Genomic DNA, 22,861 nt, shown 5'->3' with positions numbered 1-22,861 from the left:
ATTCGGCATAATTTTTCAATGTGCAGGGGTAGGGTTAGGGTTAGTGAGAACGGTTAGGGGTAGGGTTAGGGTTAGTGAGAACAGGTTGGGGGTACGTTTGGGTTAGTAAAAATGGGTTAGGGGTAGGGTTAGGGTTAGTGAGAAGGGTTTAGGGGTAGAGTTACGGTTAGGGTTAGTGAGAACAGAGTTAGGGTTAATTAGAACGGGTTACGGGTAGAGTTTGGGTTAGGGTTAGTAAAAATGGGTTAAGGGTAGGGTAATGGGAATGGGTTATGGGTAGGGTTAGGGTTAGTCAGAAGAGGTTAGGGGTAGGGTTAGGGTTAGTGAGAACGGGTAAGGGGTGGGGTTGGGGTAGTCAGAACAGTTTAGGGTTAGGGTTAGGGTTAGTCAGAACAGGTTAGGGTTTGAATGTCATGAGGCTTGGATGCTTGTAACATACCCATAAAAAGCTCACCTATAAAAAAACCTCACCTGTTGAACAGCTTTAGCCAGAACACACCTTTGGCACTCACAGCACCACTGCTCCACAACTTTCAGCATTCCTAGCCAATAGCAATGACACTTAACCAATTTAACAGTCCTATTTTAACCTGCAAAGTTGGACAAGATCCTACCAAACTTGAAACTATACCATGGTCAAACTCTGAGCCTAATGTCCCCATCTCCAGCGTGAGGCTCCGCACCCTGGGGGGGGGGACAGCAGACATTTTGAGTCTGCTGTTTCAGTCTCTCATTTTCCACATGCAGTTACTCCAACTGCTCCCATAAGTGTTGCAGCTCCTCTGCCATAGCTACAGCAGACTATCAGCTTACGCCACAGCACGTCCTGTCCAGTGACAATATCGAGGTCCCACGAAGTCAATCGCTGTTTCTCCCTGCAAAAAAATAACCAAAACAAAACAAACACTACCTACTTCCAAGCCTAACAAAGGAAAGAGTATATTCAAAGTTTATCCATCCTGCCGAGTACGCCAAATTGTAGCAACTACGCCACCCCTTCTAAACGAATTTGAAGGAGAAAGAAACCTGTTTAGAGCATGGGCCCAAAAACGAAACCCTTCAGATGGCTAAGGTACAAAAATTTTTTGCAAAATAAGACAGAAAATAATATACATAATCAAACACCTAAACATAAAATAACTGATACCAGTAGCTCATCCAGAATTAGTCCCAGCTCTCAAAGAGGTTAACAGCCAGCCTTTAGGCATAGGAGGACATCCCTCTTACATTAAACACTCAAAAAGGCAATAACCACAATTCAAATAATAATACACAACTTAAAACAAAACCCTTTACTCATAACCACAAAAGAAAACACAGCAAACTTAAATCCCCTACACAAAGGGGTGCACACACGCACACAAAAGACAAGCACCATGAGTTAAGCTAGCGACATAAGGCTGGGAAGGTATCATCAATAAAAATAAAAAGAAAAGAATACAAAAAAACAAAGCCCCGGCAAACCGGACTCATACACAAACAATTCACACAATACACGTGTTGCCACCATGCAGCACACTCCTGAGACCGGCCAACCAGGGGACCAAACAAAAACAACACGAGAGAAACAGCAATTGACAAATCTTCATTGGCAGATAGCAGATATAACAATCAGTTGATGTTCAAGCATTTATCCAGATATCAGCAGCTGTCAACATACACAGTCAGCATTGCTCAATTTATCTGCATCTCCTCTAGGGCGACTTCAAACACAACCAAACAAAGCAGCACTATGTCCCATGTGCTTTCAAAACAGGGCCCACATTTTGAGGCCTCTTGCCCAGTGCCTGCTTAAAAAGTCTTGGGATAATTAGCCAACCACACCCCTACTGGTAGGTGCTTGCCTGGCTACAGTGAGAACAGGTGAGAGTTAGGGTTATGGTTAGTGAGGACAAGTTAGGAGTAGAGTTAGGGTTAGTGAGGACGGATTAGGAGTAGGGTTTGGGTTAGGGTTAGTAAAAATGGGTTAGGGGTAGGGTTAATGGGAACGGGTTATGGGTAGTGTTAGGGTTAGTGAGAACAGGTTAGGGGTAGGGTTAAGGTTAGTGAGAAGGGTTTAGGGGTAGAGTTAGGGTGAGTGAGAACAGAGTTATGGTTAATGAGAACGGGTTAGGGGTAGGGTTAATGGGAATGGGTTATAGGTAGGGTTAGGGTTAGTCAGAACAGGCTAGGGGTAGGGTTAGGGTTAGTGAGAACAGGTTTGGGTTAGGGTTAGTGAGAACGGGTAAGGGGTAGGGTTGGGGTAGTCAGAACAGGTTAGGGGTAGGGTTAGGGTTAGTGAGAACGGGTTAGGGGGAGGGTTAGGGTTAGTCAGAACAGGTTAGGGGTAGGGTTAGGGTTAGTGAGAACGGGTTAGGGGGAGGGTTAGGGTTTTAGTCAGAACAGGTTAGGGGTAGGGTTAGGGTTAGTGAGAACGGGTTAGGGGGAGGGTTAGGGTTAGTCAGAACAGGTTAGGGGTAGGGTTAGGGTTAGTGAGAACAGGTTAGGGGTAGGGTTAGGGTTAGTGAGAACAGGTTAGAGTTAGGGTTAGTGAGGACGGATCAGAAGTAGGGTTAGGGTTACTGAGGACAGATCAGGACTAGGGTTAGGGATAGTGAGGACAGGTTGGGAGTAGGGTTAGGGTTAATGAGAACAGGTTAGGGTTAGTTGGGAGTGAGAACGTGTTGCTAAACGTTGTTTCACAGATGGCACTTCGATATCAGACAGCAAATGAGTGAATTTTTATATCGAAAATCATTTGGAGAGATAGATAAGCATGACCATGTCTGCTTACCTCACATGCTAAATTTTAATGCTGCAGTCTCTGGTTCAAAGTACTATAGAAGTCGTTGGAAATCCCCGTACGTAAAAAAATGACCCCAAAAGGGTACCCGGTGCCTCAAAAAGTGATGTGAGAACGTGTCACAAAAACAGATTCTCTTTGTGTTGAGTGGCTGTTATCAGCTGACCCCTTAAAGCTTATCTTATAGAAAGTTGTTACTTAAACATGCATATATTTCTCAAAGTAGTCTAGGAAATTTTGAGTGCTGTAATTGCAGTATTGATGGCAAAATGGGAAGTTATTATGACTTTTTGTTACATTTTTGTTTCAATTAAGTGTTTTAAATTGCTTAGCTTAATACTTAATACTGCACAATACTTAATTGCTAATAATAACAAAAAAATTATTAATATGTAACCTAATAATTAAATGTATGTATAATAACACAGTATGCAGGAAGCAACATTATATTGTATGTCAAAGTTTGATGATTTTGTTGACTTTCACTCTTCTCAAATTTACAGGGATTCACTCAGAGTGGCACCTCATCGCCAAATTGTGTTCACAACACCAAGTGCAGCTCTCATTAAAAGCTTCATTTCTCTCTTGACATTTTATACCATTTAAAGTCTGTCAGTGCTGTTATTAAATCATCAGTCTTGTGTACAGACATTCCCTGGGACAGAAAATCTAGTAAAACCTATTTCATTGTTTAGTGAATATATCATATGTACAAGCTAGGGCTGTTTAATGAACTACTGAAGATGGAGATACATTTCATGAATTATTTTATTTCAAACAAATATCCAAAGATCAGATTTATAAAGTGTGGATTTTTGTGAAAGGCCTTCACCAAACAATGTTTACAGATTCATTTTGTCATAAGGAAACCTTGTTCAATGGCAAGCAGTTCCTTCTTTATTTACTGTGCAACAGTGAAATGCAACAGGATGTCTTTTGTTTAACCAACCGCAAAAATGATTACTCATCATTTTAAAGAGAAAAAGGGAAGCAGTAAAAAATAAATTTCTTCAGTATATTTAAGACCCAGTGTATTCATATAGCACTTAACCAAAGTAATGTATTTGGCCATTTTACACTGTGCTAGAGCTAAACCATAGAAGTTATGAATTATGCATATACCTGCCTTGAAAATGAAAAAATTCATCATGATTAGATTGCTCTGTTGTGTGTCTTTGGCATAGAGCTGCACTCGTAGAAAAAAAATCAAAAGAATAATTGGTCATTTTACATTTACGGGAGCTTAGAAAGACAACTATTCAAGAGAACCTTTTTTCTGTGAATGCAGAATATTGTCCTATTGCTATCAATGGGGGGAAAAAAACAGACATTTACGCAGTGTTTTAATGTAGTTATTAAGATAGAATAGTTTTTAATTGCACAAGTGGTCTGTCTCAAGTATGTCAGAGATTCACCAATCCTAAGCATAAAAAAATTAAATCCAACACCTACAATTATATATTCACAGGTAACCGTATCCAGCTATGCTATACCTAACGCACAAAGATAAGGGATTTAAGGTAACACACCATCAACTTAAAAAAAAAAACTAAGCAAATAATCTGAAATGATTAAGGTGTTCGAGGTACATAGATGCATTTCTGAGGTATTTCCAGCAGTCACTGACTGCATGGCATCTCAGCAACGGTCTGACATCAACCAGAGAATCAGAGCTAGTCCAGAGAATAAACATGATCAACATTCACAACCCCTGTATCAACATTCGCTGCTCTACAAGCACAGTAAAACAAAGAAACAAAAAACATAACCATGTTAAGATTTATTCTAGGACATATAAATTTAAAAAGAAAACAGAGCCAGAGTTGAGCTGTAACTTGTTACTGCCTCTCCTGGGACCACAGACATGACAGTTAGTCCAGAGACATTCACTCATTCAGTCTGCAATAAAAATGAAATAAAAATAAAGTATTCCAAAAAGCACTAGCAGTTGTTACAATTTGTTGATTATATGGCTTACAGAAAGGATTTCTTTTTTATAATAAAGTCTCAGTGATATTGCAATTTGATACTGATTATGAAATTATTATAAATCAAATATCTGCCAATCAAACAAACACACATTTCAAGCTAAAAACAAATATAAACATGTCTAGAAATAGGTTTAATAGGCATTGATTTGGTCGACTGTAATGCAATAGAAAATATCAGATTTTCTTCTGAAATATTTTTCTTGCTTTTTTTGCAGTGTTATGAGAAAAGTAAATAAGGGATAATAGCATTATTACTATAAACATACAAGTTATTCATCTGTGGCCTTGTCATGTCTACAACCTGTTTAATGTAAAATAATTATTATCTGTGGTCAATTTTGTTTACAGTCAAATACAATAATGTGTGAAATTAGATTGTAATCATAATTTAGTGGATACACTGTTGTCATTCCACTGTTGTTACATATTCAAATGTATTAGACACCGCCATTACTGCAGCATGAACATTGCATGCAGAAAGGGAATTGGATTATATCTGTATCTATTACAAAGACATAAAAAAAAGCAGTGGGAGCCATAAAAACATACTGTGCTTTGTCACATTTTTAAATGCTAAAAGCTTTTCCACAACACACCATAGTGCCTTAGATTCAATCAATGTGATGTGAGTGTTTTGTCCAGGTAAGCATTACACGAGTTGATGATTTTGTAGGGGGGGGGGGATTTTTTCCAGAATTTTTACTGACTCTACAAAAAAAATGCTTTTTAAAATAAATTGTACAAAAAATAACACTGTTTGTAATCAGCTCTAAATAACAGAAAATATTTAAATCATATCTACATAATTGTGCAAACACATTAATAAGCTACTAACTGTAAAACAAAATGTTAGATACTGGCAGCACATACCCTTTGGTCTGTTACAGTACCCCACTTTACATCACCAGTTAAGTCTTGACGACTGTTGATTTCAAGCTTGTATGCAATTTTGCATAGTTTTCTATCTGCAGAGATTCACTTAAGCAAATTAGGTGCAATGTAAAGGCCTCTATACTACGCCATCTCACCTCTTAATGGTTCAGGCAACTTGAAGGTGAAATTTAGTTCATGGAAAGCACAAAAATCTTTTCAATTAAACTGACATGCAAAATGCATGTGCCCTTGGAAAGTACACTTAGGCAGCATTAGAATCTTTTTTTAATCCTTGTACCAACATTTTTGGTAAGTGATTATGAGCTAGCTACTGTGAGATTGTCTGCTCAGTGCCTTAGGATAAAAAAGACAGCTTGCCAGGTACACTTCAGTTTTACAGCATTCAATAGTGCAAATTTGTGATAATTATCCATTTTCTTTAAGCTTTCAAGCGTCCAAAAATGTAATCTCTGATCTAATGGCAGTTCTGTCTCTTCCTCCCTCCTAAACCTACTGCAACACTGGCACCAGATTTGATCTGCATTTCTGATTATATATCTACACATGGCTTTTTTTAATTTGAGTCCACCTGCTTTGAAAGTACACATCAGCAAACATTATTAAATTCAGCATCAGCTTTCTGTTGCACGATCGCAGCAAGCCTTTTCACAATGGCTGCCACTGCTATTGGCTGTATCTGAATCAGTCTGTGTACATGTCTGATGTCCTGTATGTATATATTGGACCATGTGTGCTGAGCATTATTAGGAAAACATTAGAGAAGCAGCAAAGACTCTCCCAGCCACATATTGTCCTGAGCCTTGAAGACTTTCATCCTTAATGAACCAGAGCTGTTCCAGTGTATTAGTTAGAAAAATAAAACATTCAAATTGGGGCAGGTTGGTGATGCCTGTGATTTTCTCAGTAGACTCACTGCATGGGATGCTTTTCACCTCTGTATTAATCTGCTTCATAAAGGGCTCCCTGACAGCAGAGCTTACACTCTAAAACACCCTTATATATTCTATATTAGTATTGAGTGTAGCAAAACAACAAAACAACAAAATCAGCAGCAGATTTCTGTCTGCCTGACCCTTATATTTTGAACCGACATGCACACACTGGCCACTTTAAGAAAAAAACATCTGTACCCCTGCTCATTTATACAATCATGTAATTTTAACTGTTGTTGCCAAACCATCTGAGTTGAGAACTTCAGAACTTTAGTTATTTTTACACACAACAGTCTTTGAGTTGGGTCACAACATCTGTTAACCAAGAATGAGAAACAGAGCATACAGTGTGCACAGGCTTACAGAAACTAGAAAGTCTTCAGATGTCTAGTTTCAATGAGCCTGTGCTCACTGTAGGCTCTGTCCCTCTGTATCTTTCTTCTGTTTTTACTCATCCATCTTATAATGCATTCTGAAATGTTTTTCTGCTCACCACAATTCACCACCATTCTTCTCTGACCTTGTTGGTCAATAAGGTACCTAATCCCAGAATCACCAAACACTGGATGAGTTTGGTTTTTTGCATTATTCCGTGTAAACACTTTTATGTTGTATGAAACCCTCAAGACATCAGCAGTTTCAACTATACCACAATCCAAGTAACTGAGGTCATATTTCTCCCCATTCTAATAATTGATGTGCACATCTGCATTTGCAAAATTGTATGCATTCACTGTTGTCATGTCATAGGCTGAGCAGGTATTCATGTGTCCCTAAGAAAGTGGCCAGTAAATATATATTATTGGCTCCATTCTGCTACTCTCACTGAGAGAAGAGGAACAAATCAGTATTTTGTAAAGTAGACAGAATATTTCAATGGCTACAACATGCACTTTCTGTAACTTCATATATGACTAGATTATGGCATTATGTTTTGCTTCTGGCTTTGGACAGAACTTTCTACATAGTATGAGGGACCCAAGTCTGCATATACTAGTAAAACATTTACATACATGCTGTCATGTAATGTCAATTAGTAAGAAATTGGTCGTGAAAGACCTCTGAGAAAATTTACAAAATTCAGGCATGTGGCATCAAAACAATCCATTACTGCAAAATAAATAAGGTCTTCAGTAATTTCTGTTATGTGCTATAAGTGTCATGACTCCGGATGTTTCAGGGTGAGATTTTAAAAGGTTCTGTAATAGAAAAACCATTGTGGTAGGTAGCAGAAGAAAGTAGAGTGAATGTGTCTTTAAACACTCTAACATTCAAGAAGACTCGCAAAGTTTCTGACAAGCTGGGACAATAGTGAATGTGTGTAGCCTAACAAACTAGAGGCATTCTGTCGAAATCGAATATTGATCAGTCTCATGGTCCAATTTTTACTTATTTTTAAGTCCATTAGCTGCATCACCAGGCTTTATAGCATCACCTTGTCCACATTTTTACATCATGCTCTTCCTGTATTGATTTTGTTGTGGGCTCTTTAGCTTGTCACTGGAGCTGGAGACCTCCTCCAGCTGCTTGCACAGCACACGGATCTCCTTTACCTCCTCCAGCACGTCTCTGGCCTGTCCCCAGGCATTCGCCGCCTCCTCCAGCAGGCGTTCTGCCTCCTTGCCAGGGGTAGAATTTGCACCATGACCCTGGCTGTGACCCCTTGCCTCACTCAGCAGCTCCTGAGTTCTCTCCAGTTTTAACGAGATAAGCTCCTGTAGCTGGCAGACGGAGTGTGCGGGGGCTGAGACTGAGCAGCGTGGGATTGATCTCTTAGTGGCTGAGAGAATCTCATCCATGGAGGCGCATCGGTTCTTGTCCGTGGTTTGGAACTTCTTTCCAGCCTTGGGCGTTTGTGCTTGGCTCTCGCACCAGGTCCAAGAATTCTCACACTTGCGCGGCAGACTCTGAGATTTTACTGTAGCCTCACAATCAGGCACAAGTTTACAGGTGTCCACACTGGAGTTTGCAGATTTGTTCTGGTTCACTAAAGATGGCGTATCTTCTTCCTGAATAAGGTCAAGGGTCAACATACCATCTGATGTAGATGTTGAGGCCTGAAAGTATATAAATAAGAAATTAAGAAATTAACATACTGCACATACACCTTCTGGTAAAAATGTATGAGAAGAAATTTTGCACATACTGTAACATCTATGCTAAAGTTTCTTAGCTATTTAAGGAATTAGTGTAGCTTTAGCATTAAAAATAGACAGCCCACCACAGCCAAAAGGTGCCCACGGGTGGGAAGTCGGCGTGTGTGTGGGATTTTAACTCGGTCTCGTGTGGGATGAACCAAACAGCTTTCACCTTCCACAGTAACCTGGAAAGTTAGTCAAAGAGATGATTAAAATAAATCAGCCACATGCATATTATGCAATTATGTAAAAATAACTTCTAGAATAACTAGCCCACAAATAAATGCAATCATACAAAATATTTTTGTGACAAATAAATCATATGATAATAAATCAGGTAATTAATGTATACATATATTTAATGAGTAAATTAGCAGACTTTATATAATCAAGTTTATTTGTCTATTTAAAACTAGGTTATCGGCCTATTTAATTCTATGTAATAATGTATTTTATGAATTATCTGGTCCTTATAAGGTCTTAGACTTAAGTAAATGCTGTCTCCGATGAACAACACGTGACATATTACTGTCATTATTGATTTTTTTTTTTTAAATGGAGCATGTGTGAAAAACTAAGTACACCTTCTGATTTAATAACTTCAATCATTAGCAGCAAATCATGTTCTGTATGACTTTATTAGTCTCTCACATCAACATTTCTTTACAAGTTAGATTCAGTTCATTGAGGTTTGCAAGCATTTGTTTATGCACAGCTTTCTTAAGGTCCTGCCTCAGGATTATAGTCAGGTTGAGATTTGGACTTTTACTGGGCCTTTGCAACACATTGATATTGCTATTTTTCATCCATCTGTTGTAGATTTAGGGTAAGGAATTTTATTATTAACATTTGTGCTCATCAACATTTGCAGTTTACAGTTTTTTAAAACAATTCTGCTTGGTTAAATAATATGTAAAATTATATTTAAAAAAAAAAAAAATAGAATAAATCTAATTAATACAATAAAAAAAGTATATTGATTAAATTGAGTAATCAATTAAATTGGCACAAATTAAATTGATTAAATAAAAATAAATATATGGAAAAATTAAATTAAATAGTTTGTTAGACCCCATTTGGGTATTTGCAAATATCATATCTTATTTTCGATACGGAGTGAGTAGCCACAGTGACACTGTGCTAACTGTGATTACTTTGTTGTTGTTATTGTTGTTGTTGTTGTTGTTGTTGTTTTTATCCCCCTAGCATTGTTGTGTCTGTTTTCAAGTTTAAAAAAATAAATAAATGGCGGAGACTAAACAAACTTGCGGTCCGCCACGTAATACATTCCTGATGGAACTCCGATTTTAATTATGTTCCGCACGTTAAAAGGATTGCATTTGGTACACGTGTACCGAAGCGAAAGCCCTGAAATATTTCGGTATTAATACGTGTACCGTTACACCCCTAAAGGACCTTGTTCCAGAAGTTTTGTGGTTTGTTTTAATGCAACATTGCCACATCTAATGCCATGTTCTTTTTAAAAAAAGAAGAGGCTATTACCTGGCAACCTTTCAAACAAACGATACTTATTCAGTCTTTTTCTAATTGTCAACTGCAATTTTGCATTTAACATCTAACTGAAGACTGCAGAGTCTGAAAATAGATGGGGTTTTTTTTGTTTTTTTTTCTATTTTTATTTCTCTGAGCATTTCACAGTCTGACCTTGGAGTGAGTTTGGGACATTGGTGATGTTTTTCTTTCAGGTATTCTGTAAAAACCTACTTGAACCCATTCCAGACCAGCAAAGTGCTAAAAGTTTTTACAGTATACGTGTTCACACTTATGGATATAGAGCGTTTGATTAGCAGCACCTGGCTGCTACTTATTCTCTTAATTCTCTTGAAAGAAGTAAAATGTAGTTTTTCACACATGGATTCTTGTATTAACCAAATTTTAAGACCTGTTAAGGATCAGATGAATTTTATTATGACCTTTAATTTTACTATGCTGTTTATATGCCACAGAGCAGTATAAGAGGGGGTGTTATGCTAAGCCCATACAGCCTTTGCACTAGTGTAAAGGCAGTCATTTGTGAAACTGCATTCTCTGAGTTTTAACTCCTAGATTACAATGACAATCTGTTCACAGCAGACCTGGCTTTGTGTGTTGAATCCATCCTCTCCATCCTTTCCTCTCCTGATGAATGTATGAGCAGTGCAAGTAGCAAGTCGGTTCTAGTGGAAAGTTTTCATGCCAGTCAGGAGATGCTCTTCAATCAGCAAACAGTGATGACTCGACTATGAATGTTCTCTCAGCTCTCTTAACTCAAGATTTTTTTTTCTATTGGAACACTGTGTTGCAGCCATTTTGCTGCTCAGTACAGCATCATATAATAGTTGTGGTCACTGCTACTAAATCTGAGAAATGAACAGTTTAGCTGGGAAACAAATGCAACTCTAAAATGCCATGTTGACTCAGCGGTTTTATATATAGAACTTGTGTATTAATCTGCTGCATCTTGCAGCTCATTGTAGGAACTAATTATACTGTAGATGCCTTCACTATAAATGAAAATGCTTCATTAGAAAAATAAAGGATGTGATGACAACAAAGTGTGTTTGTACCATTGTACCTTACCCTGCGTTTTGTATTTGTTCACAAAATGCACATCAGTTGCAGCACAGACAGATATGTGTGCTTTTTTTGTGTTTGCACGTTTAATTCACCTCGTCCAGAACTCGGTTCTTCCCCCTGGTGATAGCTATGTTTAAGGCATTGATCCATGACTCTTTTTCCTCTGGACTGACAGCCAGGAAGACCAGATTTGGAACCTATGGGGACATGCAAGCATAGCTGTTAAATCTACACCTGAAACATGATACATCGGCTTTTAAATCTTTTGTTCTGCGTCTAGCACTATCTTAAAGATGCTAAAAAATATCTCATAAAACATCCTGTTATTCCTATTAGCTACTGAGCATAGGCAGTAATAATGTATAAAATTATTGTGTTAATTAATCACAGGTCTGAACAAACACATTACAAAAACTGGGGTAGCTATTATCCAAGCCATTTAAACTGAATATAAAATATATACAAAATGCACTTAGATTTCCCTTAGAGTGTGCACTTATGTGCTTCACAGCAATAATGTAAATGGGTCAAAAAAATTAATAACTTGCTGACTGACATAAGATTGTTTTCATTCTTCTGGTGCACCACTGTGAGCATTTTTTAATTGCTGTGTTTTACTTGTCTCAATTAATTTGCAATTGACAATTAAGTCTTGAATTTAAAAAAAAAATTTTGGACATTGTATTGATAGCTGCTACTAAAATGAATAATAACTACAACTGAGTTGTTTGTTCTTGTTTGCTATAGATAATATAATGAATTCAATGTATTAAGGTAGTAGACTTGTGGAACAGACTGTTCTTTTTACTGTCTGGTAAAATCCATTCCACATAAAAACAATTCTGACCTGAAATCCTTCTACAGCATGCAATTTCTAAAGTCAGATGTGTGTATTTTTAAATGAGTGCAAACAGGAAACAATGTGCATACACCAATTTAGCACTATGCTTCTAGCATTATACTGTACTGCAATTCATGCTTCCACCCACCAAAAAAAACCTGAACATATAGAGTCATGTAGTTCAAGCTCCAGTCTATTCACACAACAAAAAAGAGCAAGAGGCAACAATATTATTGTACAAAACTCTAAATGTACATTTTCAGAGACTGCAGCAATTTCCACAAATTCAACTGTAGAGCTCAGTGCTGTCAAGTTGCAGAATATAAACTCACTTGTGCTTTACACTATATATATATATATATATATATATATATATATATATATATATATATATATATATATATATATATATATATGTTGTGAACAGAGCCAACTAATACTATCTTATGATCTGCAATTTGGTAATTGGTCATTACATAAAGCTATTATAAAGCAGTAGGGAACATTAGCCACATGGTGGCGTGTGCAGCTGACTGGTTCCCCTCAGGCTTCACTATTAACCACCTGCCTCAGTTTTGAATTCTTATAAATCAGCCTTAATGCTAAACATGTGACTGGTTAAAATGAGTAGAGAAAAGAGAACTGCTGAATAGTACGGGATTGTATTTGTGCGGTGTCACTCACATCAGATATGTTTTTTTTTAAAGGACAAGGCTCTTGTCACATGAACAGGATGAGTTGAGACTTGCGAAAGGCGATTAGCAGTTTTACTAAAAGCTAATTACCTGGTATAAGCTGATAGCAAAGAGTGTGCATCAGTTCTTGTTTGTTGCTTAAATAATCTTACTTGAAATTGACCCTAAAAAAGATACCTTCTTGATATTTTACAATTTCAGTGTGTCATTATTTCCACTGAATGTCTAGATAACAAACTTTGCACTGGAATCTTTATTTGTCATGTTTTGTTGTGATCACCAACCCTTTCCAAGCATTAACCAATAGACTGTATTACTTACCGTATTGCCTGGTTGGTGTGTACACAGCAGCGTAAACTTGCTGTGATTTTTTTTGGTCCGACTTTTGGCCTTACGAAGCTCCTCAGACCTCTCATAGTCTGTAAGATCTACCACCTCCTGAATTTTCTTCTCATCCTTCACCTAAGGAAGACAATAGATTTAATTACATTCTGTTTTATTTCTATTTAACTGCTTTTTTTTAATTCTGCATTTGATAATAATGCTGGAGTCCTGAGGAGTCCTGACCTTTAGACTGAGTAGGACTATAGCAGAATCTTGGCTAGTGCCAAGCCTAAATGCCTGTGCCAAACTGAGATGAAAGTCTTACTGTGTTTTCCTAAGACCTTTCGGCCACATTCACTTGCTCTGAACCAAACCTGTTTATCTGTTAAATTGGCTTATTTATGGGCCAAAAAAACAAAATATATTACTTGGACACAAACCATACTAGAAAAAAGAAAAAACCTCAGTAGTCAGCTTTGTTTCCTTAAGCTTGCCATCCATCTAAAGCTGTTTTGAAACTCAAACTTTAAACAAATCTAATGCCTCATGTCAGTCAACACACCAAGGTCACGCTCTAAACACCTGAATTCTAGTGGAAGATTTAACACGCAACATAAACAGCAAGTGGAAAGAGAAACCTTCTTGTCCAGATTGGTTTTATGTTGAAGGGTCATGTTATTTGCTTATTTTCTCCAGCCATAGACTCCACAGGATCAGATTATGATTTTACAAAATATTACAAAGTGTATCACTGTCTCTGAGTATAAAAAAAAAACATTGGTTTGTCATTAAAACATCCAGATTGATACCCTAGGGAAAAAAATAAATTACTCCACACTGATTTCCGATACATGGTCCTAATTTAACGATTACATCTTCATCCACAACTATGGCAATATGTAAATGAGTTGGCCTTCAGTGTGCCAGCTTCAGTCCCTGGCAAGAGTCACAGTGCAAATGACACTACTTAGATATATCCAACTTGCCAAAAGGCAATCTCAGGACAAAGCTGCATTTGCAATATTTATACAGCCTGAAGCTTATCACCCTCAGCTCTGGCCATCGAGACAGGGACGATTATCAGTCAGCTTAGATGCACAAAGCTGCTCGTGACAGTCAGTCAGATACTGAAACTGGACTCTGTTTGTTTTTGAAGCTGCAGTAGTATCACTGTTTAAACAATATGAAAACTGACACTTATTAGGACCTAAATTAATAAAAACAGCTGTTTTGACCACTTTTTCCACAATCAAATAACCTATTAGCGTAAGAGCAGGAGAATAAATAACGATGCTCAGTGTTGTGTCATCTATTGCATTACACATATATTGCAATAACTGTTTAAAATTAAATTCAGTTATAGTGACTGTGGTGACAACAGTGGACAGCAATATGTTTGGACAAATACTAAGTATCAGCAACTCATCAATGTCTTTGAAAGCTGACATTGTTTACACCTACATTTAGTCATGTAGCAGTTGTTTTTATTCGGTGCTATTTCTAAATGGTATGTACCACTGCCCTGTAATAAACAAGTCTTCTCACACTTTTCCCTGTGAAGCTACTCATCTCATATTCCTGGAATAATTCTCAGAGCCCACGCACTAGCATTCAACCCACTCATCGACAAATCTCTCATCGACAAATGCATCCATATCTTTTAAAACCTCATATGTCTACTGCACCAAATTCCACATCAATACCGTGTTTCCAAAAACTTATTTATTCCACCTTAAGAGTGATAGTATAATAGAACAATGGTGTATAACTAGTAAAGAATTACTGGTATTACTTACAACTATTCCGGCATAAATAACAATATCACAAAATGTACATCTATGCAGGATTTATTTTAAACAAGGTGCTGGATAAAGTACAAAAACACTAAAGGCTAGTCTATTTCTTCTAGCAAATGAACAGTTTTCTTGCACAGTTGATCCTGTGTCACATGACATCTAATAATATCCTCTATGGAAATGCAATGTTGTAACTTAGTAATAAAACACAATAGGGTTAAGGTAAATGAATCAATGGTAGAGTGGTCTGATAGAGAGCTGATATCAATACAAAGTTGATTATTTATTTCAATAACAGGATATGGTTCAAATGTGCTTTGTAAAGATTTTGTCATTTTCTTTTCTTTTTTATGAAACATCCACAAAAGTGTTTTTTTTGTTGTTGTTGTTATTATCACTAATACAATATGCATATTATCATCTGGTACGACGTTAATAAATGCTAATAAATGAATACTAAATAAATGTTTCTTCACAGAAAACATCACATTATCTACAATTCTATGTTTTGTTTAGTTTTTTTTCCATTTATGTGAAGCATCTACTGGACAAGTCCCTGTGTTGCCTAAACTCCTGCAAAAACACCAATCAGAATTCAATAACAGGTAAGGATTTGTTCATATAATTCTTGTTAATTTATTATATTATATTTTTTTATTATATGAATAAAAAAATAGATACGAATTGAATGAATCGCATGTAATATCACAGACCATTTCATCAACTTTTATTGTCAGCACCCTTTCCTCACAGTAGCCTAATGGTATTTCACTGTCTTTACTGTTGTGAAGATCAATGAAAAATTTAAATACTTTGTTTCAGTCTGCTAAAAAGTGCTAAATGATAATGGCACTTACAGTAATACAGCTAAAGTGTCATGTCATAAGAAATACAGATGAGGTATCACTATTTAAGATGGGCTAAGCCATAAATAGCACTTAGCTTTGCTTAACAAAATTAGAGGGGTCAGCCTACAACATAAAGTTTTACATTTTTAGTTTGCACTTTTATGCATTTCAGAATCTAATTCTGGTTTGTGTCCATTACATCATTTGTCTTCAATCTTCTGAACTTTGAATGTGGGTCATTTCTGCAAACACATGAACAGCTTGTAATTCTTAATACTTTGCTAATCACAAATGGCTAGCACGTCTTGTAATGGAATTATAAAATAACTAGCGCACGGGAAAAAAAGGGATTTGTGTCACACCCATTTGGCCATACGTGTAGAAAACTAAAAACAGAACAGTATATAAAAAAAAGGAGAACCAAAAATGTGGAAATACATTCCAAAAGCAGAACAGAGATCAGGAGAGTATTTCAACATACAAACCTACAAGAATCTAGCCTTATTTGGATGAAGCTTTATACATCCTTTTTTGCTGTTTGTTCCATTTAATCACGAGATTAACAAATCTTGGATTCACTCAGATTTTTTATGATGATACATTTATAATGCACCGTTTAGAGTATAACCATTCTCTGAATTGTCTGGAAATGATGCAGAATATCCAGTGTACTCATGATGTCTTACAATTCAATGCAGTAGATTACAATATAGCCTAAGGCAGGGCAACTTTTTTTATCTAGAGATCCCTTTAAAAAAATTCTACAGATTCCCTTAATGTACATTTATTTTGTGGATTATATTCAGCTATAGTACTTTTACTCCTGAATTTTACACCAAGCGAACATATTAGCTAAAAGGTGCCAGAAAGGTTTACTTCAAGCTGCATGTCACATAGACTAATAACTATACTGAAAACTAATAACTTTTTTCATGGTGAATGTTGATTCCCACCAGTGTAAATTAATTACATTAGTACTGACCCCTGGTCATACTCCTGAGACACCACTTTATATCGTCTATACATAAATTATTACATAAAATCTTCATGGAGCTGGCTTTGTGCACAGGGGCATTGTCATTCTGGAACAGGTTTGGGATGTAAAGATTTTATGCTACACATCCAAATGCATCCTATACAATTGTTTGCCTCCAACTACATGGTCACAGTTTAGGGGAAAAAACAAATGTTAAACCAAATTCAGGTGTCCCAATACTTTTGTCTATAAAGTGGATCTTGTAAAAGCAAAGGCAGAGAAGGCTTAGAAGTGAAGAGATGGAGACCTGCAAGACTCACCAGGCTTAACAACTGTTGTCAATTTGTTTTTTCTTTTGAATGACAGGAATTTAATTTGCTATACGTGTTATTTATCCTCCCAAAAATTGCTATCCTGCAAAACTGTCAGCTTCAGCAAAGCTAGCTCGACAAAACAAACCCACTAGGATGTCTGCTATAATTTTTTTTCAAGTGTTTGGATTTAGCATTGTGTGGATGCAGATTTTCTTACTCGCCAAGCAGCACAGTAAGACAATACTACAAATCGGCTCAGTTTAGATGTTTCTAAGCTTTTTAATCAGGAATTAGAGTAACAGCCTGAAGAGAATAAAGGTTTGCAACCACACCAACTCTTTCTGAATCATAATATTACATCATGATTTCAATGCTCTGTTTGTGAATGTTTATGAAGGGAGAGACTCTGGAGGAATATTTGGCTGAAGGGTGTGGGTCGGAACAGAGTGGGTGGATTTCTGTGGCCAAGAGTGGAAGACATTAGCAAAATCTCTTACACTCAGCGGCTTTAGGCATAAATGATCAAAATGTGCAACATTTTGCTACATTCCTGTTACCTTATCAAACATTTCTGAATCAAAATTATTTTTCATAAATTGTAGAAACAAATAGTTCTTACTTGAAATTAACTTGTTTTCAGCAAACATCTAGTTTACTTTAAGTGATGGGGTTGGATTTTGTAGGAAACATTAAAACAAGGGCAAGTTTAGAGGATGCAAAAAGTATGGCAAATATGTTAGCATTAGTGCCTTCTATTGAAGACTATTTTAAAATTACAGAAAAGTAATGGAGAATAATTAGAGAGAGAGAGAGAGAGAGAGAGAGAGAGAGAGAGAGAGAGAGAGAGAGAGAGAGAGAGAGAGAGAGAGAGAGAGAGAGAGAGAACCCTCTTATGGCCAGGAATATAAAACTTTACTGTCAAGAGAAGTACACCATTTGCATTGTATCACATACTCTAGTTTTAAGTCACTATTTTGGACCGTGCACAAGAGAAGTTTTGCAAAAAAGCAAAAAGCAAAATAGCTGTGAGAATTGCATGCAAGCCTGTATTTAACCACAAACAGACAACACCGATGAGTCAGACAGAGTAGAGAGAACAAACAGAGTCTCCCCTGTCTGTGTCCACTCCCCACAGACAGCTGTCCCACTCTGTGGACACCACTCTGCCCAGGACATCTGATCCCCTTGCACAGATAAGGAGACACTCCAGTGCTGAGGTCATGTTTGTTCCCACACCCTTCTCAAATGAAGCAGAGGACACCCTCTCAGTTTACAGCGACCCACTGACTATCAGTCATTCTATCAGGTGTAATGGTTCATAAGGCATTTTGTTAGTGAAACAAATTAACAAAATAATCTGTCAACTCTGGTGTTCCTCCGGTGTTAGGCTAAACACCAGGTCAACTGTGATTCACTGGTATGCTTCCAGATGTCTGCTGGAGTTAAAGAGCAATCTATCAAATATCTCTTTTGGGGGTCCTTAGAAAATGTTTCTCATTTGTCCTTCACTTAATAAAAATGACACCAAAGCAACAGTAGCTGCTTGATTAATGGCATCTGTCTAGACAGCTGCAGAAAACAGTCAGCAGCATGATGAAACATCAGTGTGCTAAGCACTTAAATGGTCATTCCTCCCTGTAGCCATAGGCCATATGCTGGCTCGGCATTGTTTGATCTGATGCTGAGCGCAGCAAACAGCTTTCTGCATGAGCATGACTCAAGCTTGTTCCATCTTCCCTTTCCTTAGTGGGAAAAATCTAGATGAATAATGACCTATTTATATTGGGCATGCTTACTGGAGCCTGTGAAAGCTTTAGGGGGAAATGATGCATTACAAAAACCATCAACATCTACATTTACTGCGATGAGAGTGGTTTTATATACACTATATGGACCAAAGTACTGGGACACCTGACCTTTCCTGTCATATGTGGTTCTTCTCTAAACTGCTACCACAAAGCTGGAGGCACATAATTGTACAGGATGTCTCCCCAAACCTCTTTCAGCATGGCATTGCCCCTGTGCACAAAGCAAGCTCCATTAAAATATGGTTTACATGGTTTATAGAGGAAGATCTTGAGTGGCCTGCTATAGTGCTCTGATCTCAAACCTACTAAACACCTCTGGGATGAATTGGAACATTGACTGCACCCCAGGCCTCCTCACCCTACATCAGTACCTTACTAACACCCTTGTGGCTGCTGAACAAAAATGTCCACAAGCACACTCCAAAATCTAGTGTATCATCTTCCCAGAAGAGTGGAGGGACTTATAAGAGCAAATTGGGACTAAGTATTGTTTTCACAATTGCATCAAGGTGTTAAAGCAATGCTAAAAGCCTTTTAAATCCTTTAGCCAGACGAACTGCTTTCTGTTTTCCAACACATCCCTTCACTATTTTTCTTACATATACCAGGGATAATATTAGCTTTAACTCATCCACATGCTGAGGAATGCAATAGCATTAAATAAACACAAGTTCAAATGTTTTGAGGTCTGAGATTTGGGCTGTTTTATTTATTAATTATATAATACTACATTAATAAGCAGTTTATGGCCAATCATAAGGTAGACTCAATACCATCCACGTATTTCTTGTTGCCTTCTGCCTTCTGTTTATTTTAAGCATTGTAAGCTAGCTTACATCTGTGGAGTGTGATATCCAGGAATTTACACACCAGTGATAGGTTGAAAAAGCCACCCAATGACAAGAAATATGTTGATGGGCTGAAAACGGTTCACAATTAAAAAAGAAAAAATATTGATTATGTCACCAAATAGATTAAAACTAAAGAAACAAACCTAGTCTGAATGTGTGAGAAGTAGTAAGTACAGATATTTGTGTAAAAAATTTACTTAATTACAGTAACAAAGTATTTGTACTTCATTACTTTCCATCTCTGGGAATTAATTTAGTATAATTTAAATTGTAATTTATCACAAATTACTAAGGTTTAAATAAAGTAAACAATAATTTAAGATTTACTGTTGCAATAATCATAATTTCACAATTTTCAAGCATACTGCATTTTTCACTACAAGACAGCTAATTAAGATAGGGTCATGATGTTTGCTGGCTAACTCTGCTCAACTCCTTACATTTTCCCATGGACAATGTTGTCTTAGACATGAGGGGAGGACAGTTGCTTGCTTGCTCAGCAAAGTAAAACAGGTGCACTAGAAAAGGCACAGGAAATGAAAAAAAGTTGCAGAGAAACCCAAATCTGTAACATACAACTGACAAATTCTAAACAACCCCCAGACCAGGTGTAGGGCAGATGACTAGTGCCCACTAAGAGCCTGTGTTTGTCAAGAATGGCAGCAGGGCTCACAGGCAAATTACACTCTACACACAGATACCCTCCATTTAAGCTTTAGGGAAACTAGAATAATTTTACTGTGGATACACAATTACTATAAGCAAAATTATTAGTCATAAAGTTATGACTTCGCATTTACTGCATCAGCAATGAACTGGTCACTCTTTCAACTTAACAGCAAAGAGGGACTACTTAAAAGTTTCCATACAAGAATATTCAGCGACACTGATAAACAAAATAATATCCAAACTGTCGGACAAAAATGAAAAAATTATTTACAATGTAAATTATGTCTGTATATTTAATGCTTTTTTTTTTACATAGTTTAAATTGTGTGAAATGTGAGTATACTTCAAGCTATAAATGTATATTATGTACAGAAAATCTCAAGCATTTCCGCAAACTTCATGAAAAATATTTTTAAGCTCAGCTTCTACTAGTTATTAAGTACCAATATTTAAGTGTTACTAAGAAGTTATAGTTTTTTATCCTAAGAACTACAAGTAAATAATTCCCTATGTGAAGGTGGTATAATGAATTTAAAAAAAGACAATGTAATAATGACAAGGTTACTATTCTTTTCATTTCCATTCCAAAAACAGAAACCTAGGATTTAGAGATTATTGGATGAACAAATTTCAAGCACTGGTGAGAAGCAAACATAGAATGTGAACAAACAGATGTGGTCACTGGATTTTTGCAAAATGAGTACTAACCCTAGTACTTCCTCTAGCCTTTAAAACTTTTTTTACTGAGCACTAGGCAATGTGTATCTGTGCTGCAAAAGTAGGCAGCATCACCATAATTTATAATACTGATGATTAAAAAATAAATAAATAAATAAATAAATAAACCTTTTGTATGAGAGTGCTTGAGAGTGTTCCCAAAACTGACCTCTTTCTCAGAGATGTACAGCTTGTCTCCTTTCAGTACCACATATCTGTTTTTCCAGATCTCCCTGAAAAGGCCTTTGCCACAGTATTTCCGTATCCATCCCACTTTGTCAGGTTGAGCAGGCTGCTGGCTGGAGTCCTGCAAAGCCTTCAAACACACACGCACACAAACACACACATACAAACAAAATCCTAAGCAATTAGGCTACAACCTAAGGAGTACTGCTCCTCTAGGTAGCCTTTTTCACAAATCTGCATAGGTGAAATGGTATACAAAATACACACATGCACACACACACACACACACACACACACACACACACACAACACTACCATTGCCTTTGTCATGGAGATCGTCCCATTCTTTGTGCAACACCAACTGCGAGCTTGAGTCGATGGTGAACTTTCCACAAGCGATCAGTATAAGAAGACAAAGGCTCTTGACTTTATGCAGTCCACTATACACGCATAGAACAACAAAAAAACGTGCAAGTGAAAAAAATGGGGGGGGGGAAGCAACGTGGATGGAAAACGTCAGTTCTGCAATAACAGATGGGTATTAGTGATGGAGTCCAGCAGCCCATACAAACCACAAGAAATAACAATAGACGCTACAATGGCGCATGATCGGACAGATCGAGCCTTAGAACGTGTGTGTGTGTGTGTTTATCTTTTTAAAATGTATCCAAAGACAAAGTGTGAAAAACACAAAGACGCGTGTTAGTTAAAACCACAGTGACAATAGCGGCCAGTGTTTCGGGGCTCGTACCCGCTTCGCCGAATTGTTCTTCTTCATGGTGAGATCGCTCCAGTTCCCTCCGAGTAATCCGGTTTCTTCACTCTGTTCTGTATGGTTTTGCTTTTCCGAAATAAGTCCAGTCTGGAGGAGAAATGAAAGACGATGGTAGGGGGGAACTAACTACAGGGTCGTGTCTCATTCACCCCGCCTTGGTTCTCGCAGGAGCAGCGGTTCACGGGTGCGGTGCTGTGCTGTGCGCTGCTGTGCGGACTGTGCTGTGCGTTTGCACCTCCGCCGTCTCGCGCATTCCTGACAATAGAGATCAGCTTCGTGGTTGCGCACACAGCGGTGCTGCCATCGCTCTGTCCTCCGCCCGTTACAAGTGTGTTCTCACACTTCTATCGGTTTAAAGAAGTTGCCGCTTTGCTGCTTGCGCGTGATGCTCCACAGCGCCCCCTGTGTTCATACCAGCGCCTCTGGAGGAGGAGAAAAATGCACACTCAATTTGCTATACAACATTTTGTGAAGGCCACTTTCACAAATACCCTGGTTAGAACGTTGCATCTCCTATCAGAAGGTCATTGGCTCCTGTGCAAAGCTCTTTAATTATGGACTGCTAAAGATCATTTTAATCTACTATTAACGACCAAAAGAACAACTTTGGCAATTTTGTAGAGCACAGTGGTGTCCACAACATCTGCTGGACACCACTCTAGTGACCACTGAGACATTATTAAGCATTTTAGTTCACGATAATGATTTGATGAGGTACACAACCCACCTTCATGATTTCAATGATTT

At 37.5% G+C, this 22,861-nt stretch overlaps 1 protein-coding gene across 5 annotated transcripts; it reads right to left on the bottom strand.

Annotated features, from left to right (window-relative positions):
* Positions 1-3,532: 3,532 nt before the first annotated feature.
* Positions 3,533-22,538, bottom strand: plekho1b (pleckstrin homology domain containing, family O member 1b). 5 transcript variants are annotated; one of them, XM_083547700.1, is made up of 8 exons: positions 22,091-22,484; positions 21,655-21,861; positions 21,323-21,469; positions 13,172-13,312; positions 11,407-11,511; positions 10,834-10,914; positions 8,821-8,922; positions 3,533-8,656 (listed from the first exon to the last, which is right to left on the bottom strand). In XM_083547700.1, the coding sequence occupies exons 2-8, from the start codon at positions 21,667-21,669 to the stop codon at positions 8,048-8,050; spliced, it is 1,200 nt and encodes a 399-aa protein (XP_083403826.1). In that variant the 5' UTR covers positions 21,670-21,861; positions 22,091-22,484; the 3' UTR covers positions 3,533-8,047. The 5 variants fall into 5 exon arrangements, with proteins under 5 accessions (XP_083403826.1, XP_083403827.1, XP_083403825.1 ...); XM_083547701.1 differs by having other exon boundaries at positions 21,655-21,779; XM_083547699.1 differs by lacking the exon at positions 21,655-21,861 and having other exon boundaries at positions 22,091-22,517.
* Positions 22,539-22,861: the final 323 nt, after the last annotated feature.

This window comes from Silurus aristotelis (assembly GCF_946808225.1).
Source record: "Silurus aristotelis genome assembly, chromosome: 1".
Lineage (NCBI taxonomy): Eukaryota > Metazoa > Chordata > Actinopteri > Siluriformes > Siluridae > Silurus > Silurus aristotelis.
Note: the sequence above shows the minus strand (reverse complement) of the source record. Positions and strands in the feature narration are given on the sequence as shown.

Bases quoted from the DNA above. Each gene is read 5' to 3' on its own strand.
- plekho1b (XM_083547699.1), bottom strand. From the start codon at position 22,117: ATGAAGAAGAACAATTCGGCGAAGCGG. The intron at 21,470-22,090 runs GTACGAGCCCCG...GTGTGTTTGAAG, and splicing joins AGAACAATTCGGCGAAGCGG to GCTTTGCAGGACTCCAGCCA. The intron at 8,923-10,833 runs GTCTGCTGTGAA...CTAACTTTCCAG, and splicing joins GATTCAACACACAAAGCCAG to GTTACTGTGGAAGGTGAAAG.